This window comes from Phalangium opilio, unplaced genomic scaffold, assembly GCF_054372755.1.
Source record: "Phalangium opilio isolate 3A_F unplaced genomic scaffold, DU_Popi_V2 ptg000082l_1, whole genome shotgun sequence".
Lineage (NCBI taxonomy): Eukaryota > Metazoa > Arthropoda > Arachnida > Opiliones > Phalangiidae > Phalangium > Phalangium opilio.
Genome location: NW_028324189.1, coordinates 9,759,858 through 9,773,733, shown reverse-complemented (window position 1 = coordinate 9,773,733; position 13,876 = coordinate 9,759,858). Strand labels below are relative to the sequence as shown.

At 33.4% G+C, this 13,876-nt stretch overlaps 3 protein-coding genes across 10 annotated transcripts in view; all 3 read left to right on the top strand.

Moving 5' to 3' along the window:
* The first annotated feature begins 1,225 nt into the window (after positions 1-1,225).
* On the top strand, positions 1,226-5,595 carry LOC149651487 (protein VAC14 homolog). 3 transcript variants are annotated; one of them, XM_089848428.1, is made up of 10 exons: positions 1,226-1,328; positions 1,381-1,492; positions 1,591-1,909; positions 1,984-2,264; positions 2,572-2,816; positions 3,275-3,531; positions 3,611-4,054; positions 4,758-4,956; positions 5,024-5,183; positions 5,252-5,595. In XM_089848428.1, the coding sequence occupies exons 2-10, from the start codon at positions 1,392-1,394 to the stop codon at positions 5,394-5,396; spliced, it is 2,151 nt and encodes a 716-aa protein (XP_089704554.1). In that variant the 5' UTR covers positions 1,226-1,328; positions 1,381-1,391; the 3' UTR covers positions 5,397-5,595. The 3 variants fall into 3 exon arrangements, with proteins under 3 accessions (XP_089704554.1, XP_089704553.1, XP_089704555.1); XM_089848429.1 differs by having other exon boundaries at positions 1,302-1,320; XM_089848427.1 differs by having other exon boundaries at positions 1,240-1,492.
* A 394-nt stretch (positions 5,596-5,989) lies between these two features.
* LOC149651486 (F-box/LRR-repeat protein 20) lies at positions 5,990-11,637 on the top strand. Of its 4 annotated transcripts, none has more exons than XM_089848437.1 (14): positions 5,990-6,495; positions 7,187-7,269; positions 7,468-7,532; positions 7,967-8,096; positions 8,171-8,265; positions 8,342-8,410; positions 8,482-8,577; positions 8,652-8,853; positions 8,933-9,063; positions 9,125-9,185; positions 9,252-9,296; positions 9,747-9,803; positions 9,873-10,085; positions 10,166-11,637. In XM_089848437.1, the coding sequence occupies exons 2-14, from the start codon at positions 7,192-7,194 to the stop codon at positions 10,271-10,273; spliced, it is 1,350 nt and encodes a 449-aa protein (XP_089704563.1). In that variant the 5' UTR covers positions 5,990-6,495; positions 7,187-7,191; the 3' UTR covers positions 10,274-11,637. The 4 variants fall into 4 exon arrangements, with proteins under 4 accessions (XP_089704563.1, XP_089704567.1, XP_089704565.1 ...); XM_089848439.1 differs by lacking the exon at positions 5,990-6,495 and adding an exon at positions 6,604-6,968; XM_089848441.1 differs by lacking the exon at positions 7,187-7,269 and having other exon boundaries at positions 5,991-6,495.
* A 1,731-nt stretch (positions 11,638-13,368) lies between these two features.
* LOC149651481 (acetylcholine receptor subunit alpha-like) overlaps positions 13,369-13,876 on the top strand; it is a 120,676-nt gene continuing 120,168 nt past the window's right edge. For all 3 annotated transcript variants that reach the window (XR_016371240.1, XM_089848431.1, XM_089848430.1), the window contains exon 1: positions 13,369-13,477. The gene's annotated coding sequence lies outside the window, so the exon portion shown is untranslated. The remainder of the gene's footprint in view (positions 13,478-13,876) is intronic.

The following is a 13,876-nucleotide window of genomic DNA, read 5'->3' as shown; positions in this document are numbered from 1 at the left end:
TAGCGAAGTTTAGAGAGGATAAACATAAGCGAGATTGTTTCGGAAAAAAAATACTGCTTCCACTAATGGGTTTATACTCCTTGTGTCTGTGTGTGTCCGTCCATTGTTACACTAGTGCGTCGCGTTAGCAGTTAGCCTTGTGTTGATGTGTTAAGAAATCATACAGAACCTTAATATTCCCTTTTTCCATAATATAAAGTGAATATATTTTTCGTAATTATGATGCATTAAGTACTTTTGTAGCTTTAAAGCTCTGTTTCATTTTGATATTCCAAAGAGTTTTTTTAATATTGTTATTTGAAATGGCTGTTTACATATTGCTTAAGCTATACTACATCTGTATATAGAATAATCCTTGGTTTAGTGATTACATGAAGAAAACTATGACCTAGACTCCGGCGGGTATAACAAGTATTATCCGCAATAGGCTTAGTGAAATAAAGAGTGAATAATTGAGGCCTGAGGTGAAGTAAACTTGTGGCTTTGATTTTCGTGTCTGTAATGAAGAGACATCAACGGTTCAGAGTGAGCCGAAAGTTAAATACACTCTTAAATAATCATGTAAAGATTTTATAATGGAAGAAAAGATCATGGTGGCAATTTAATTAGTAAAAGGGCTAATGGTGAACGGGTAGTAGCTTCAGACTTATTATTCTCTTTATGGTGCGCATTGACTATTAGTGTGTCTAGCTACAATTTAGCTTTGGTGTTATTTAACGTTAACATTCATGTTGGCAAACTAAGAATATTGTTGAGGTGAGACGAGACGATAGTGTTTACACTGCAAACCAGTTGTGAATGTAGCTATCAGAATATAGGCTAAACAGCTGAAGCGCAGACTTCATTTCCTGTTCTTTTCCCCATTGACTGATTTCCATGTGTCCAAGATTTATCCTTATTGGATGTAAAATGTCGTCTGCTTTACTGTACATTCGCTATGTTTGGAATACTGCTTCAATATTTCGTAAATTTTTACTTCAAAAAAAAAGAAATAATTCCATATCTAGGTAAATAAGTTTGTAGTAGTAGACCTCTTGACACGGAGAGGTAATATTTTGGTTTTCCCAACTTGTTTAGATATGAAAACAATAACCCTTAAAAAACCAATTCGTCCCAAAGATATAGTAACAAATATGTGTTTTTTAAGTGAAATAGATAGGCGCCACCACCTAATGATAAAGTTGTACGTCCGTCCCCTCGCGCGAGCGCGAAAACGCGATATCCAAATAGAACTCTAGAAGGATATATGTTCTGAACTCAATGGGGGAGTCACGTGGTACAATAAATAGAAACCGGCGTGGCTAAGCGAGCTCTTTCTGAGTTTGTTTGTAAATAAATAATTAACTTTTAAATAAAATCTAACTAGTGATAAACTTCTAGTCATTCCGAAAATGTCCGAGAAGGATTATTCCCCGTTGAGTTTAAATTGCGTACGAGCTCTAAATGACAAGATGTATGATAAACGTAAAGCCGCTGCTCTTGAAGTTGAAAAGTAAGTCGTATATTTCTTAATTAAAAGAAATAGTTAATAGTCTTATTTCTTAATTAAAAGATATTTTAATTAATGTATGAACTTCTTTATCGTTCTAGGATGGTTAAAGACTTCTCTGCAGCGAATAATACCGTTCAAATCCGTAAATTACTCAAAGTATTGGGGCAAGACTTTACACTGTCGAGTAACTCTAATAGCCGGAAAGGTGGTTTGATTGGATTGGCGGCTATGGCCATAGCCTTAGGTAAAGATTCATCAAACTACACCGAGGAATTAATCCGTCCAATTTTGGCCTGCTTCACGGATCCTGATAGTAGAGTGAGATATTACGCTTGCGAAGCGTTGTATAATGTTGTCAAAGTGGCACGAGGTTCCGTGCTACCATTTTTCAATGAGATATTTGATGCCTTAAGTAGGGTAAGACGGTATTTTAATTTTTTGACAACCATTTACGGTTTGAGGGTAAAGAAAAATTAATTTTATAATATTAGCTAGCAGCGGATCCGGATCAAAATGTAAAAAATGGATCAGAGTTATTAGATAGACTCTTGAAAGATATCGTTACTGAAAGTTCATCCTTTGATCTGGTTAACTTCATTCCGTTACTGAGAGAGAGGATTTATTCTACAAATCCATTTGCTAGGCAATTTATTGTCTCTTGGGTCTCAGTTTTGGATTCAGTTCCGGATATAAACATGATTATTTATTTACCAGAGATTTTGGATGGATTATTTAAAATACTAGCGGATAATTTAGCTGAAATTAGAAAAATGTAATTTAATTTTTTTTTTTGAAAAATAATTTCCAGCCCCCTTTTATATTTGTTACGCCCCCTTTTTTATTTGTTACGCCCCCTTTTTTATTTGTTACGCCCCTTTTTTATTTGTTACGCCCCCTTTTATTTGTTACGCCCCCTTTATTTGTTACGCCCACCTTTTCTTCGTTACGCCCCCTTTTTTATTTGTTACGCCCCTTTTCTTCGTTACGCCCCCTTTTATTCGTTACGCCCCCTTTTATTCGTTACGCCCACCTTTCTTCGTTACGCCTACTTTCTCATAAATAATTTATTCAAATTTCAGTTGCGAGACTGTTTTAGGGGAATTCTTAAACAGCATTATGAAAAATCCAGAGTCAGTTGATTTTGCATCGATGATAAATATATTAATACATCAAAGTCAAGCCCCGGAAGAAATTGTGCAATTTACAGCTATTACTTGGTTGAAAGAGTTTGTCAGTTTGGCAGGGAGAAGTTTGTTATCCAATGTTTCAGGGATATTAACGGCTGTTCTACCCAATTTGGCTCATAGTGATGATACTCGGAGAAGTACTTGTCTTAATTAATTTTTATCAGGGTTCATACAGACCTGGAAAACAGGGAAAACCTGGAAAAATCAGGGAAATAAATAGTTGACAAAAACCTCAGGGAAAACTCAGGGAAATTTTAGAATTTTTAGTAAAATTCAGGGAAATTTGCGTCAAACAGGGGCCGAGTAATTAAGCAAAATGTTCGTGAACATTCCCTCCATAGGATTAACATTACACTATACTTTGGAGGCTCGTAACTCTGGTTATATTAGAGATACGGGGATGTCCTTTGATTATGTAATTGTCATATTTGCCCCCCCCTCTCCTTCGTTAACATTTGCTCCATAGGATACTCCATATACGGGAAAAACATGGAAAACTCAGGGAAATTTGTTTTCCAAAAGTTGTATGAACCCGGTTTATGGGTTTTGATGTTTTTTTCTTTTCTTCTCTAAATTACTTTGGGTTTTTCTTAAGATATTCAAGAAACAGCAAAAGCGGTTAATTTTACACTAATGCAGTTAATAACTGTAGCCGATAATGATGAAAAACCCGGGGAATTGGATGATTCGGAGGATCATGAGAGAAATGTAGCTCATAGAAATAAAACGGATGAGTTGCAGCTAAGTTCAGTTGTTCAGGTTTTGACTCAACATCTTACTCATGAATCTATGCAAACCAGAATAGCGGTTTTGAGATGGTTTTATCAACTTCATACAAAAGTTCCCAATAAAGTAAAATATTCAAACTTCAGTTTAGAAGAAAAAAAAAAAACACCGAACTTAAAAGAAAAAAATGTTGTATATTTGACAGATATTTTGTCATATTGAAGTTATCTTCCCGGTACTTTTGAAAACCTTATCTGATCCATCTGACGAAGTTGTTTTATTAGATCTAGAAGTATTAGCGGAGATTTCTTCATCCCAAGCCGCTGTAAAAACCCCCAGTTCTGATTCTGAAACCAAATTGATTCAGTGCCCCCCTTCCATGAATACCTATTTTACAAAATTCATGTGTTCTCTTTTACAACTTCTGAGCAATGATAGCCAACTTTTAGAGGACAGGGGTTCTTTTATTATTCGTCAACTCTGCGTTTTATTGAATGCTGAGGATATTTATCGAACCTTATCAGAGATATTGCTACAACAAGAGGATATGAAGTTTGCTAGTCATATGGTGCAAGTTTTAAATTCAATTTTATTGACGTCAACTGAGCTTTTTGATCTGAGGAATCAACTTAAAGAATTAAAAACAGAGGTAGATTTTATTTTTCCCTTCAAGCCTACTTAATTTGTTAAGCCCACTTTTCTTCGTTACGCCACTTTTCTTCGTTACGCCCCCTTTTCTTCGTTACGCCCCCTTTTCTTCGTAACGCCCACTTTTCTTCGTAACGCCCATTTTTCTTTGTAACTCCCACTTTTCTTCGTTACGCCCACTTTTCTTTGTAACGCCCACTTTTCTTTGTAACGCCCACTTTTCTTTGTTACGCCCACTTTTCTTTGTTACGCCCACTTTTCTTTGTTACGCCCACTTTTCTTTGTTACGCCCACTTTTCTTTGTTACGCCCACTTTTCTTTGTTACGCCCCACTTTTCTTCGTTACGCCCCCTTTTCTTTGTTACGCCCACATTTCTTCGTTACGCCCACATTTCTTCGTTACGCCCACTTTTCTTCGTTACGCCCACTTTTCTTCGTTGCGCCCACTTTTCTTCGTTACGCCCCCTTTTCTTCGTTACTCCCCCTTTTCTTCGTTACTCCCCCTTTTCTTCGTTACTCCCCCTTTTCTTCGTTACTCCCCCTTTTCTTCGTTACGCCCACTTTTCTTCGTTACGCCCACTTTTCTTCGTTACGCCCACTTTTCTTTGTTACTCCCCCTTTTCTTTGTTACTCCCCCTTTTCTTTGTTACTCCCCCTTTTCTTCGTTACGCCTACTTTCTCATAAAATTAACTTAATTCTTCAGGAAAGTTGGTCATTATTTATTTGCCTCTACAAATCCTGGTGTCACAATCCAGTGGCGACGGTTTCATTGTGTTTGTTAACCCAAAATTATAAACACGCCTCTGATTTATTGAGATTATTTGGGGACTTGGAAGTTACAGTTGAATTTCTAACCGAAATTGATAAATTAGTTCAACTAATTGAATCACCAATTTTCACCTGTAATTAAGCTCCTTAAATTATTTTATCACGCTAATTAAACCTTAATTAAAGAAAATTATTTCAAAGATTTAAGGCTTCAGCTATTAGATTTCCAACAAAACCCCTATCTGGTCAAAAGCTTGTATGGTTTGCTGATGCTTTTACCACAAAGTACGGCTTTTCACACGTTAAGGAATCGTTTAGAATGTGTTCCAAATTTCCAGCTATTAAACCTTCAAGATTCAAAGTAAGTTTAGAGTTGTTTATTTATTTGTTTGTTTGTTTCTTAAACCGTACCGTACCCTTTACATTTAGATCTAGTAAACAAGAAAAAGTTTTGCCTAAAAAATTTAATTTTGACGAACTTTTAAAAAATTTCCAAGAAGTGCAACAAAAGCATAAGGAAGCCAAAAATTTATCAAGGTCCCAAGATAAAAATGTGGTTAAAAATCGAAAGTAGGCTTAAAAAGGGGCCTTGTAATTTTTTTTCCTGGAAATTACATATATATATATTATATACCCTGAAAATTCCAGGAATAAAAAAAAAAATTCCTGGAAATAGTGATTTGATTTCTTTGTAAAGTATGTTTATAATTATTTAGATGTATTAACAAGCCATAATATAATGTATAAAAATTTTCTAATTGTTTTCATTTTAATTATTGTGTATGTATTTATTTATTTGATAAATTAATTAATTAATTCAAAGTACTAAATTAAATTTTCCGCTTAAACGCAACTTTACTCGGAATTTATGACGTCACTGTCTCACTAGTGGCGCCATAACGTCCGCATTCGCGCAACTAGGAAGTCGCAGTCGCTTGGGCCAAAGAGAGTATAGGGGAGGAGTTGAAGCTCCACAAGGCTAAATTACAATGTTGCCCCTAAATTATACTAGTGGTACGAGGGAGTTTCCGGCTCAGACGCGCCACCTACGATACCGTTTAATGCCTCAAACGGAAATGCCTCGGTACTGCGCATTGAAGATGCGCGGTAGAAAAGAGCAACAAGATTTTCCCATCTTTCCAATGCATCTTTCCACTCCTCCCCTATACTCTCTTTGCTCGGGCTTTGTTTTGGTCTGGGACTTTAATCCGCAGTCGCTCTTACTCCCGTTCCGTTAGTTTGTGGAAAATTCTTATCGTAACTTTCCAGTTCTTTCTTCTTTCTTAAGCCTAATCGTTTTAATTAATGATCGTATCGGACAGTTATCAAAGTAATTAAAATACCCTAAGGTTAGTCTTAGTTTTAGGGTTAACTTGTGAAGAACGAAAAATAATTTCTATCAAAACAAAAGGCCTTGGCCTTGAAAACATTTGGTTGGCGCGTGCATTAAAACTCCATGGTCAACTGTCGCGCTACGTTATAATGGATATTCAACGTTGAAAGACAGTGACAGAAGTCACTGCGTAAAGTGTTTCTCGAGTTATTATCAGCTGTATTGGTTATTTTTTTTTTCTTTCTCGAAGTTAAAAAATATCCAATGATTTAGAAATTGACAAACGTCGTAAAAACCTTAAGACTCGATAATGCGAATTCGAGATAAAAGGATTTTTAACGTAAGTTTTTACCTTTTCTTTTTTGTTTTTAATTTAAATACGTACTGTATTTTCTATTATTTTTCCACCGCGACTATGATAGGCCATTAGCTTAGCTAGACTATTGATTATTTTAAGGTTTGCATAGGCCTATGAAGCTATCAAAATACTAAAGTCTGTTCTGGAGGAGGAGTACTTGAAAATTTTCTTAGAAAAACTATGGGTGCTTTTGCCGTTTGTTTATCAGGGAGCAAATTCCCTTCAGTCCTAGCTTGGTTGGGTGGTGATAGTTTTGTCAGCTGTTCTTCTAACTTCTATCATATATTTTCGCCCGTCAAAACAACATTCTAGAGTTTTTATAGAAAGCATCCATTATTGTAATTATAATGAAAATTCATTAGTTTATTGATTATCCTTCTTTTAATAATTATATCAGAGTGTTACTGTCTTTTGCAATGCCAAATTGTCACATGGAAAAATTACGATATAAAAGGGTACTTGAAATTATCATTTACATTTCGTTTTGTTAGTCTCATTATTAACCCTAATTTATGAGCTATTATAATTAACATTTATATCTAAACTTTAGTATATATTCCACCCCTAAAACATTAATTGCAATAGTCTTATCCATCATATGTCAGCTTTTGCGAATGTTTACTCGTCCCTAGCTGCCATAGGGTAAATTCTTTGTTCACGTGTTTGTTTACAGGGTAAATGTGTGGATGCAGGATGCTTTACAAAATCATGAATTCGAATGTTGTTTCGAGAATGGCTATTTCACTTCCCGTGCCTGTAAGCTTAAATTAATTCCAATTAGTTCACCCCCCCCTTTTTTTCTAATTAACATTTAAGAAAAGTTATATAATTGATAATTCCTAGTCTGTTGAACTCTTCGCTATCATTCGTATCTTTTATATCATTTTATTTATAATCTTGTTTGGCTTAGTAAAAAAGGGATTCTTTATCTAATTAAATTATTATCAACTTAAGGTCTCTAAGGCACTAGAAGATGAAGCTCTAATTAATAAAAAGCTTCCAAAAGAACTTTTATTAAGGTAATAACAAGAAGTGATATCTAGTTTATTAGGGAGAAGGTATAAATTCGCCACATTTCCAGCTTTATCTCCAGTCCAAACGTATAGTAGGTCCGGAGTTAATCCCCGCCTCTAAATTACAACCAACATCTCATTGGTTCTTGAAAACTCACGTCAGCGCGACGCGAATGACGAAAATTACGTATTTTCCGACTGAGGAGAGGCGAAATAGCCCGGCCTCCTTTTACGTCCCCCCTTGTATTTTTAAAGGGGGACTGGGACTATGGCGCGCGAAAACTTAGGCATCTTATACCTTCTCCCTAGTAAACTAGATATCACTTCTTGGTAATAATTAACTTGATTAAATTAAATTAAATTGGGTCTCGTTTAATTTAATTTAATTTTACTCCGAAAAAAACTAGTTAGTTAGTTTCATTTTTTAACGCTATCTTTAGAATATTTTCATACCTCGATGTTGTCTCCCTTTGCCGTTGCGCTCAAGTTTCCAAAGTTTGGAATGTATTGGCATTGGATGGTAGTAATTGGCAAAGGGTAGATTTATTCGACTTTCAAACCGATATCGAGGTAAATTAAAATTTCGCAGTCACGTTATATTTTATCCGATATTAAATCCACATTTTTCGCTTCAAAACGTAAAGGGGCCTGTTGTAGAAAATATTTCGAGACGATGCGCTGGTTTTCTAAAAAAACTTAGTCTAAGGGGGTGCCAAAGTGTGGGAGATACTGCGTTAAAGTACTGTAACTGTTAGATTTAATTTTAATTAAAATTAATTAAGATTAATTAAAATTTGTGTATTTTTACAATCCAGCACTTTTGCCCTTATGTGTAACAATATTGAAGAATTGAATTTAAATGGTTGTAAAAAAATTACAGACAAGTAATTTATAATAATTAAATTAATTAAATAATGAAGGAAGTATTTAAGAGATTTATATATATGTTTAATAGTACTTGCCAAAGTTTAAGTAAAAACTGTCCTAAACTCACAACCTTAGATTTGGGTTCGTGTTCCCAAGTTACGGATCTTTCCCTAAAAGCATTAGGGTAAGATTTAATTATAATTATTTTTTGAGTTTGAGTCAGGGCTTAATTAGTTAATGTTAATTATTAATTATTAGTTTTGGCTGTCCTTATTTGGAACACATTAATATCTCATGGTGTAATCAAATCTCCAAATACGGAGTTGAATCATTAGCTCGAGGATGCCAGAGAATGAGGGTGTTTATCAGTAAAGGCTGTCCATTGGTCAACGATGAAGCTGTTTGCCTACTGACCAAATTCTGTCCAAATATCCAAGTTGTAAATTTACACGGTTGCATTGTAAGTTTGTGTGTTGATTTAGATTTAGATTGTTTAGATTTGCACCTTTCTTAGACTGCAAATATTGGTTTTTATTTAGAATATAACGGATGAAAGTATACAATATGTTAGTCAGTCGAGTCCGCAATTGCATTATTTGTGTGTTTCAAACTGCTCTCATCTAACGGATTCCTCTTTACTGGCTCTAAGTCAAGGTTGTCCACGGCTTCGGTAAATAATAGTTGTTTTCTCACCTATTTTGGCCTATTTTTATTTATATTTCTGTTAAAAGGACTCTGGAAGTAGCTGGCTGTTCCCAGTTCACCGATGGTGGATTTCAAGCACTATCTAAAGTAAATAATATAATAAACTGCCAGGTGATTAATGATCATATTAAACTTAATTATATTATGTAACAGAGCTGTCGTTTATTGGAAAAAATGGACCTTGAAGAATGTGTTTTGGTATGGAATTACTTTCCTAATTATTATTATTATTTTCTTTTAGTTGTTGTTGCTGTTGTTGTAAATTTAAGCGAGTTACTCCCACTTTTTTCGTTACTCCCACTTTTTTTCGTTACTCCCACTTTTTTCGTTACTCCCACTTTTTTTCGTTACTCCCACTTTTTTTCGTTACGCCCACTTTTTTTCGTTACGCCCACTTTTCATCGTTACTCCCACTTTTCTTCGTTACTCCCACTTTTCTTCGTTACGCCCACTTTTCTTCGTTACTCCCACTTTTCTTCGTTACTCCCACTTTTCTTCGTTACGCCCACTTTTCTTCGTTACGCCCACTTTTCTTCGTTACGCCCACTTTTCTTCGTTACGCCCACTTTTCTTCGTTACGCCCACTTTTCTTTTGTTACGCCCACTTTTCTTCGTTAATTAATTTTAAGCTTAAAAATGTACTTTTAGATTACAGATAACACACTGTGTTACTTATCAGCTGGTTGTCCAAGACTAGAAAAACTTGTAAGTTAATTAAATTAACTTAATTAAGTTAGGAACTTTCTACATTTCATAAAACAACAACAACAACAGAGTCTATCCCATTGCGAGCTGATAACGGACGAAGGTATCCGTCATCTTGGTAATAGTTTATGCTCCTCGGAACACTTAACAGTTTTAGAACTGGATAATTGTCCCTTAATCACTGACGTTTCCTTGGATCATCTCGTGACGTGTCACAGTCTACAAAGGATTGAACTTTACGACTGCCAACTCATCACAAGAGCTGGAATCCGGCGACTCAGAGTGAGTTAAACCTTTCCCCCCCTCTTTAATCCCATTCCTTTTCTTCACAGACATTTCATCGTTTTGTTTTTTCGTTTTAGAACCATCTTCCTGATCTTAAAGTACACGCCTACTTTGCCCCTGTAACTCCGCCCCCTTCAGTGGGCGGAGGACGACCCCGTTATTGCAGATGTTGCGTTATATTATGAGAAAAACTCTTAAAGCGCGAATTAAAATCGGATTAGGGTGTTTTTTTTTTTTAAATAAGGGAGGGTTCAACTTCAACCTAAACGTTAGATAGAAGAACCAAAAAACTACCAACCAATCTTATCTACTTTTAATTAATTTTTTTTAAAGTAATTCAGGACTAGTTTGATTAAGAAGGCGTGAACGGCGTGAACGGCGTGAACGGCACGACAACTTGTTATTATATATTTTTTCTTCAAAAATTTGGGTATAATTAATAATTTTTTATTTTTTAGGCTTTAAGGGGAAGTAGTTTATTCCTAATTCCTCCTTTTCGATAAATTCTCAATGACTGATCGAAATTTGTAGTAGTTTTGATTTAAAGGGAGGGTGAAGTAGAAAATCAAGTGATTTTTTATCGATTCTTCTACTAATTATAAGACCAGTCTGCATAGTGGAACATTCAGGAAATACCAGCTCCGAATGATTTTAAAATTCAAATTAGGTTCAGATTTTAAGGATAATTTTAAAGAAGGTCCTCCGACCAATCACGTAACGCCCTGCCTTTTTATTAACAAAATTCTCGTGGCACGTTCCGTGTCTCGCGCCACGATTGTCACAACGCGCGTAAATTTTATCAAATCTCGTGATAAATTTCATTCGACACGGAGCATGCGTGCCACGAGAATTTTGTTAATAAAAAGGCAGGACGTTACGCGATTGGTCGGAGGTCCTTATTTAAAATTATCCTCAAAATCTGAACCTAATTTGAATTTTAAAATCATTCTTAGCTGGTATTTCCTGGTGTAAATGTTTCACTATGCAGACTGGTCTTATAATTAGTAGAAGAACAGATAAAAAATCACTTGATTTTCTACTTCACCCTCCCTTTAAAGGGAAAATTAAATTACTGTAAGAAAAGCTTTAGGTTTAGGTTTAGGGGAAATTTCAAATCTGTCAAGCTTAAGTTAATTTTAGTAGAAAATACTAATTAGTAATTAATAATATAGATTTCAATATTTTAAACGCGCTGGTAGCTATTATAAACAAATTTTATTTAAATGTATTCAACGCATTTCCTTGATTTAATTAATTAACTTTACTAAAAGTAAAAATAACGCGTAAAGAAGTTAAAGTTAGACAATCGTTAAAAAATTAAATTAGATTAAGCAATGCATGTATTTATTATTATAATTATTATTTTTTTTTAAGTTACAGATAATGATTTAGTTTAAAATTAAAAATTAAAAAGTATTAAAAGGACTATTTACACAAACTTTGATAGAACAAAACTCTTTCTACGGAACGGAATCTTTATCATTTAAAAATTAATTACAAATCAAATTTTTAATTATTAAATTTATTACTTTAGTTTGTTTTTGTGCAATACACTATTTTTTTTTATTTACTTTTGTTGAAAATTTCAAATCTTTAATTATAATTTTAATTTTAAGGGGAGGAAAATTACTATAGGTAATTAATTAATTAATTGTTTAATTAATTAATTATTTAATTAATTATTTAATTAATTAATTAATTAATTAATTATTTAATTAATTAATTATTTAATTATAATTATTTAATTAATTAATTATTTAATTATAATTATTTAATTAATTAATTGTTTAATTAATTATTTAATTAATTAATTTTTTAATTAATTAATAATTTAACGATTTTTAAACTTTATCAAGCGTCTATCTATATTCTATAACTAAAGCTTTCCGAGCTGTGCTTCCAAATTTTCTATTTTTTAGCTGTGGAAACTAATTTTTAAATTAAAAATAATGATTAATGAGACAAAGTTAATTAGAAATAAAATAAAATAATCTGGGGGATTTATTTAATTAATTAAAACGGGGCTGGCCTCGTTATAAATTAAATTAAATTAAATTAAATTAAACTTTGTACAGATGTATTTAATCTAAGGAAACGTTTGAAAAAATATATCACTGCCCTTCCTTCCCCTTAACCCTTTCTTCTCTAGGCATATTTAATTGAATAAATTAATTATGATTTTTCATGCCAAGAAGCGATATCTAGTTTATTAGGGAGAAGGTATAAGATGCCTAAGTATTCGCGCGCCATAGTCCCAGTCCCCCTTTCAAAATGCAAGGGGGGGGCGTAAAAGGAGGGCGGGATATTTCGCTACTCTCCTCAGTCGGAAAATATGACTGAAATTCAAGAACCAATGAGATGCATGCTGGTTGTAATTTAGAGGCGGGGATTAACTCCGGACCTACTATACGTTTGGACTGTAGATAAAACTAGATTATAAATGTGGCGAATTTATACCTTCTCCCTAATAAACTATAGATATCACTTCTTGTCATGCCTATTATATTAATTTATGTTTTATTAAATTTATTTTCTCTTTAATTTCTTTTCCTTTTTTTTTTTGGTAGTTAAAGGTTTTTAATTTTAGACGTAAAATAGGCCATAAATCTTCAATAAAAGCGGAAAAATTGAAAAAAAAAAACAAAAAAACTTGAATATAAGAGTCTATTTTTGCACATTTTCTGAAAGTGAGACAAATTAAACAAATAAAACTTCCAGAAAAATACTAAATGGCATATGATAAAAGGTTTAAATCCCTTCTATAATATACGTGTCGATTTTATTAGGCCTTTTTTTTTAATTACTTAATAATTACAGTTGCCCTCCTTAATGTAATGTGACAATTTTTCCCATTATCAACTTTTTTTTTTGTACATTTAATGAAAAATAAAAAAAAAGAACTTTTGCATTATTTAATTAAGGAAAAAGTAAGTGACGAATGATTGTTCGTTTGATAACGAACTCTAGTAATGATTAAAAATAAAAATTAAACCAATTGTCGCTCTTATATATCAATGTATACATTGTAAAATGGTGATATAACTGCTAAGCCTTTTTATAAATATATAAATAATATTTGTGTTAGTTATAATTGAGAAGAAAAAAAAACAATTGAATTAGCGTCTTATAATATTAAAGTGTTTTATGTTAAATAATTGACAATAAAACATTTTGCCGAAATATTTCTTGAAAGATTCCAGTACGAGTTTTTTCAAAATTTTCACGTATGGTCACGTGTTGGTAAAGTCGCCATATGATTGGTTGCTCTATGAACGAAAGGCGCCGGCCCTTACAGTTGTTTCTCATCGCATCAGGAACTTGTTTGGTAACTTAACAGTTAAAAAAGTTTAAGTTTTCGCCAAAAAGTATAAGAACTGGATTGCCTGAAGGTAATTAAACCATATTTTTTAATCATATTTAAGTTTTAACTTGGGGCAATTTCGTTAAAAGCATCGGAAATTTATTTGGAATTTCCATATTGCTAAGCCTTTGCGCTGTCAAATTGGATTGTTGGGATGGGGAGGGGGGAGGGAGGGAGTTGCAGAATGTGTAATCATGCTCGAACACGTCAATCAAATTAATAGACAAGGCAGTAGCCAACAGTTTGCTGTCATTGTAGACCTATTTTTTAAGAAAGAAAATATGATATTTTTTCCTAAATTAATTCGAATTAATTGATGTTCGAATAAATGGAGCAATTTTGGCGGGATTTTCAAACAACGACATGAGAAAGGTAGTTAAAAATCTTTATTATGGTGATGGATGTATAATTTTGGGGATATGTGAGA

What these genes read in the sequence shown, in the direction of transcription:
- LOC149651487 (XM_089848428.1), top strand. Translation starts at nt 1,392, where the DNA reads ATGTCCGAGAAGGATTATTCCCCGTTGAGTTTAAATTGCGTACGAGCT. An exon ending in TATTTGATGCCTTAAGTAGG is followed by an intron (nt 1,910 to 1,983) that starts GTAAGACGGTAT and finishes TTATAATATTAG; the next exon opens with CTAGCAGCGGATCCGGATCA. An exon ending in ATACAAAAGTTCCCAATAAA is followed by an intron (nt 3,532 to 3,610) that starts GTAAAATATTCA and finishes TATATTTGACAG; the next exon opens with ATATTTTGTCATATTGAAGT.
- LOC149651486 (XM_089848437.1), top strand. Translation starts at nt 7,192, where the DNA reads ATGTGTGGATGCAGGATGCTTTACAAAATCATGAATTCGAATGTTGTT. An exon ending in CAAGGTTGTCCACGGCTTCG is followed by an intron (nt 9,064 to 9,124) that starts GTAAATAATAGT and finishes TTCTGTTAAAAG; the next exon opens with GACTCTGGAAGTAGCTGGCT. An exon ending in GATTTCAAGCACTATCTAAA is followed by an intron (nt 9,186 to 9,251) that starts GTAAATAATATA and finishes ATTATGTAACAG; the next exon opens with AGCTGTCGTTTATTGGAAAA.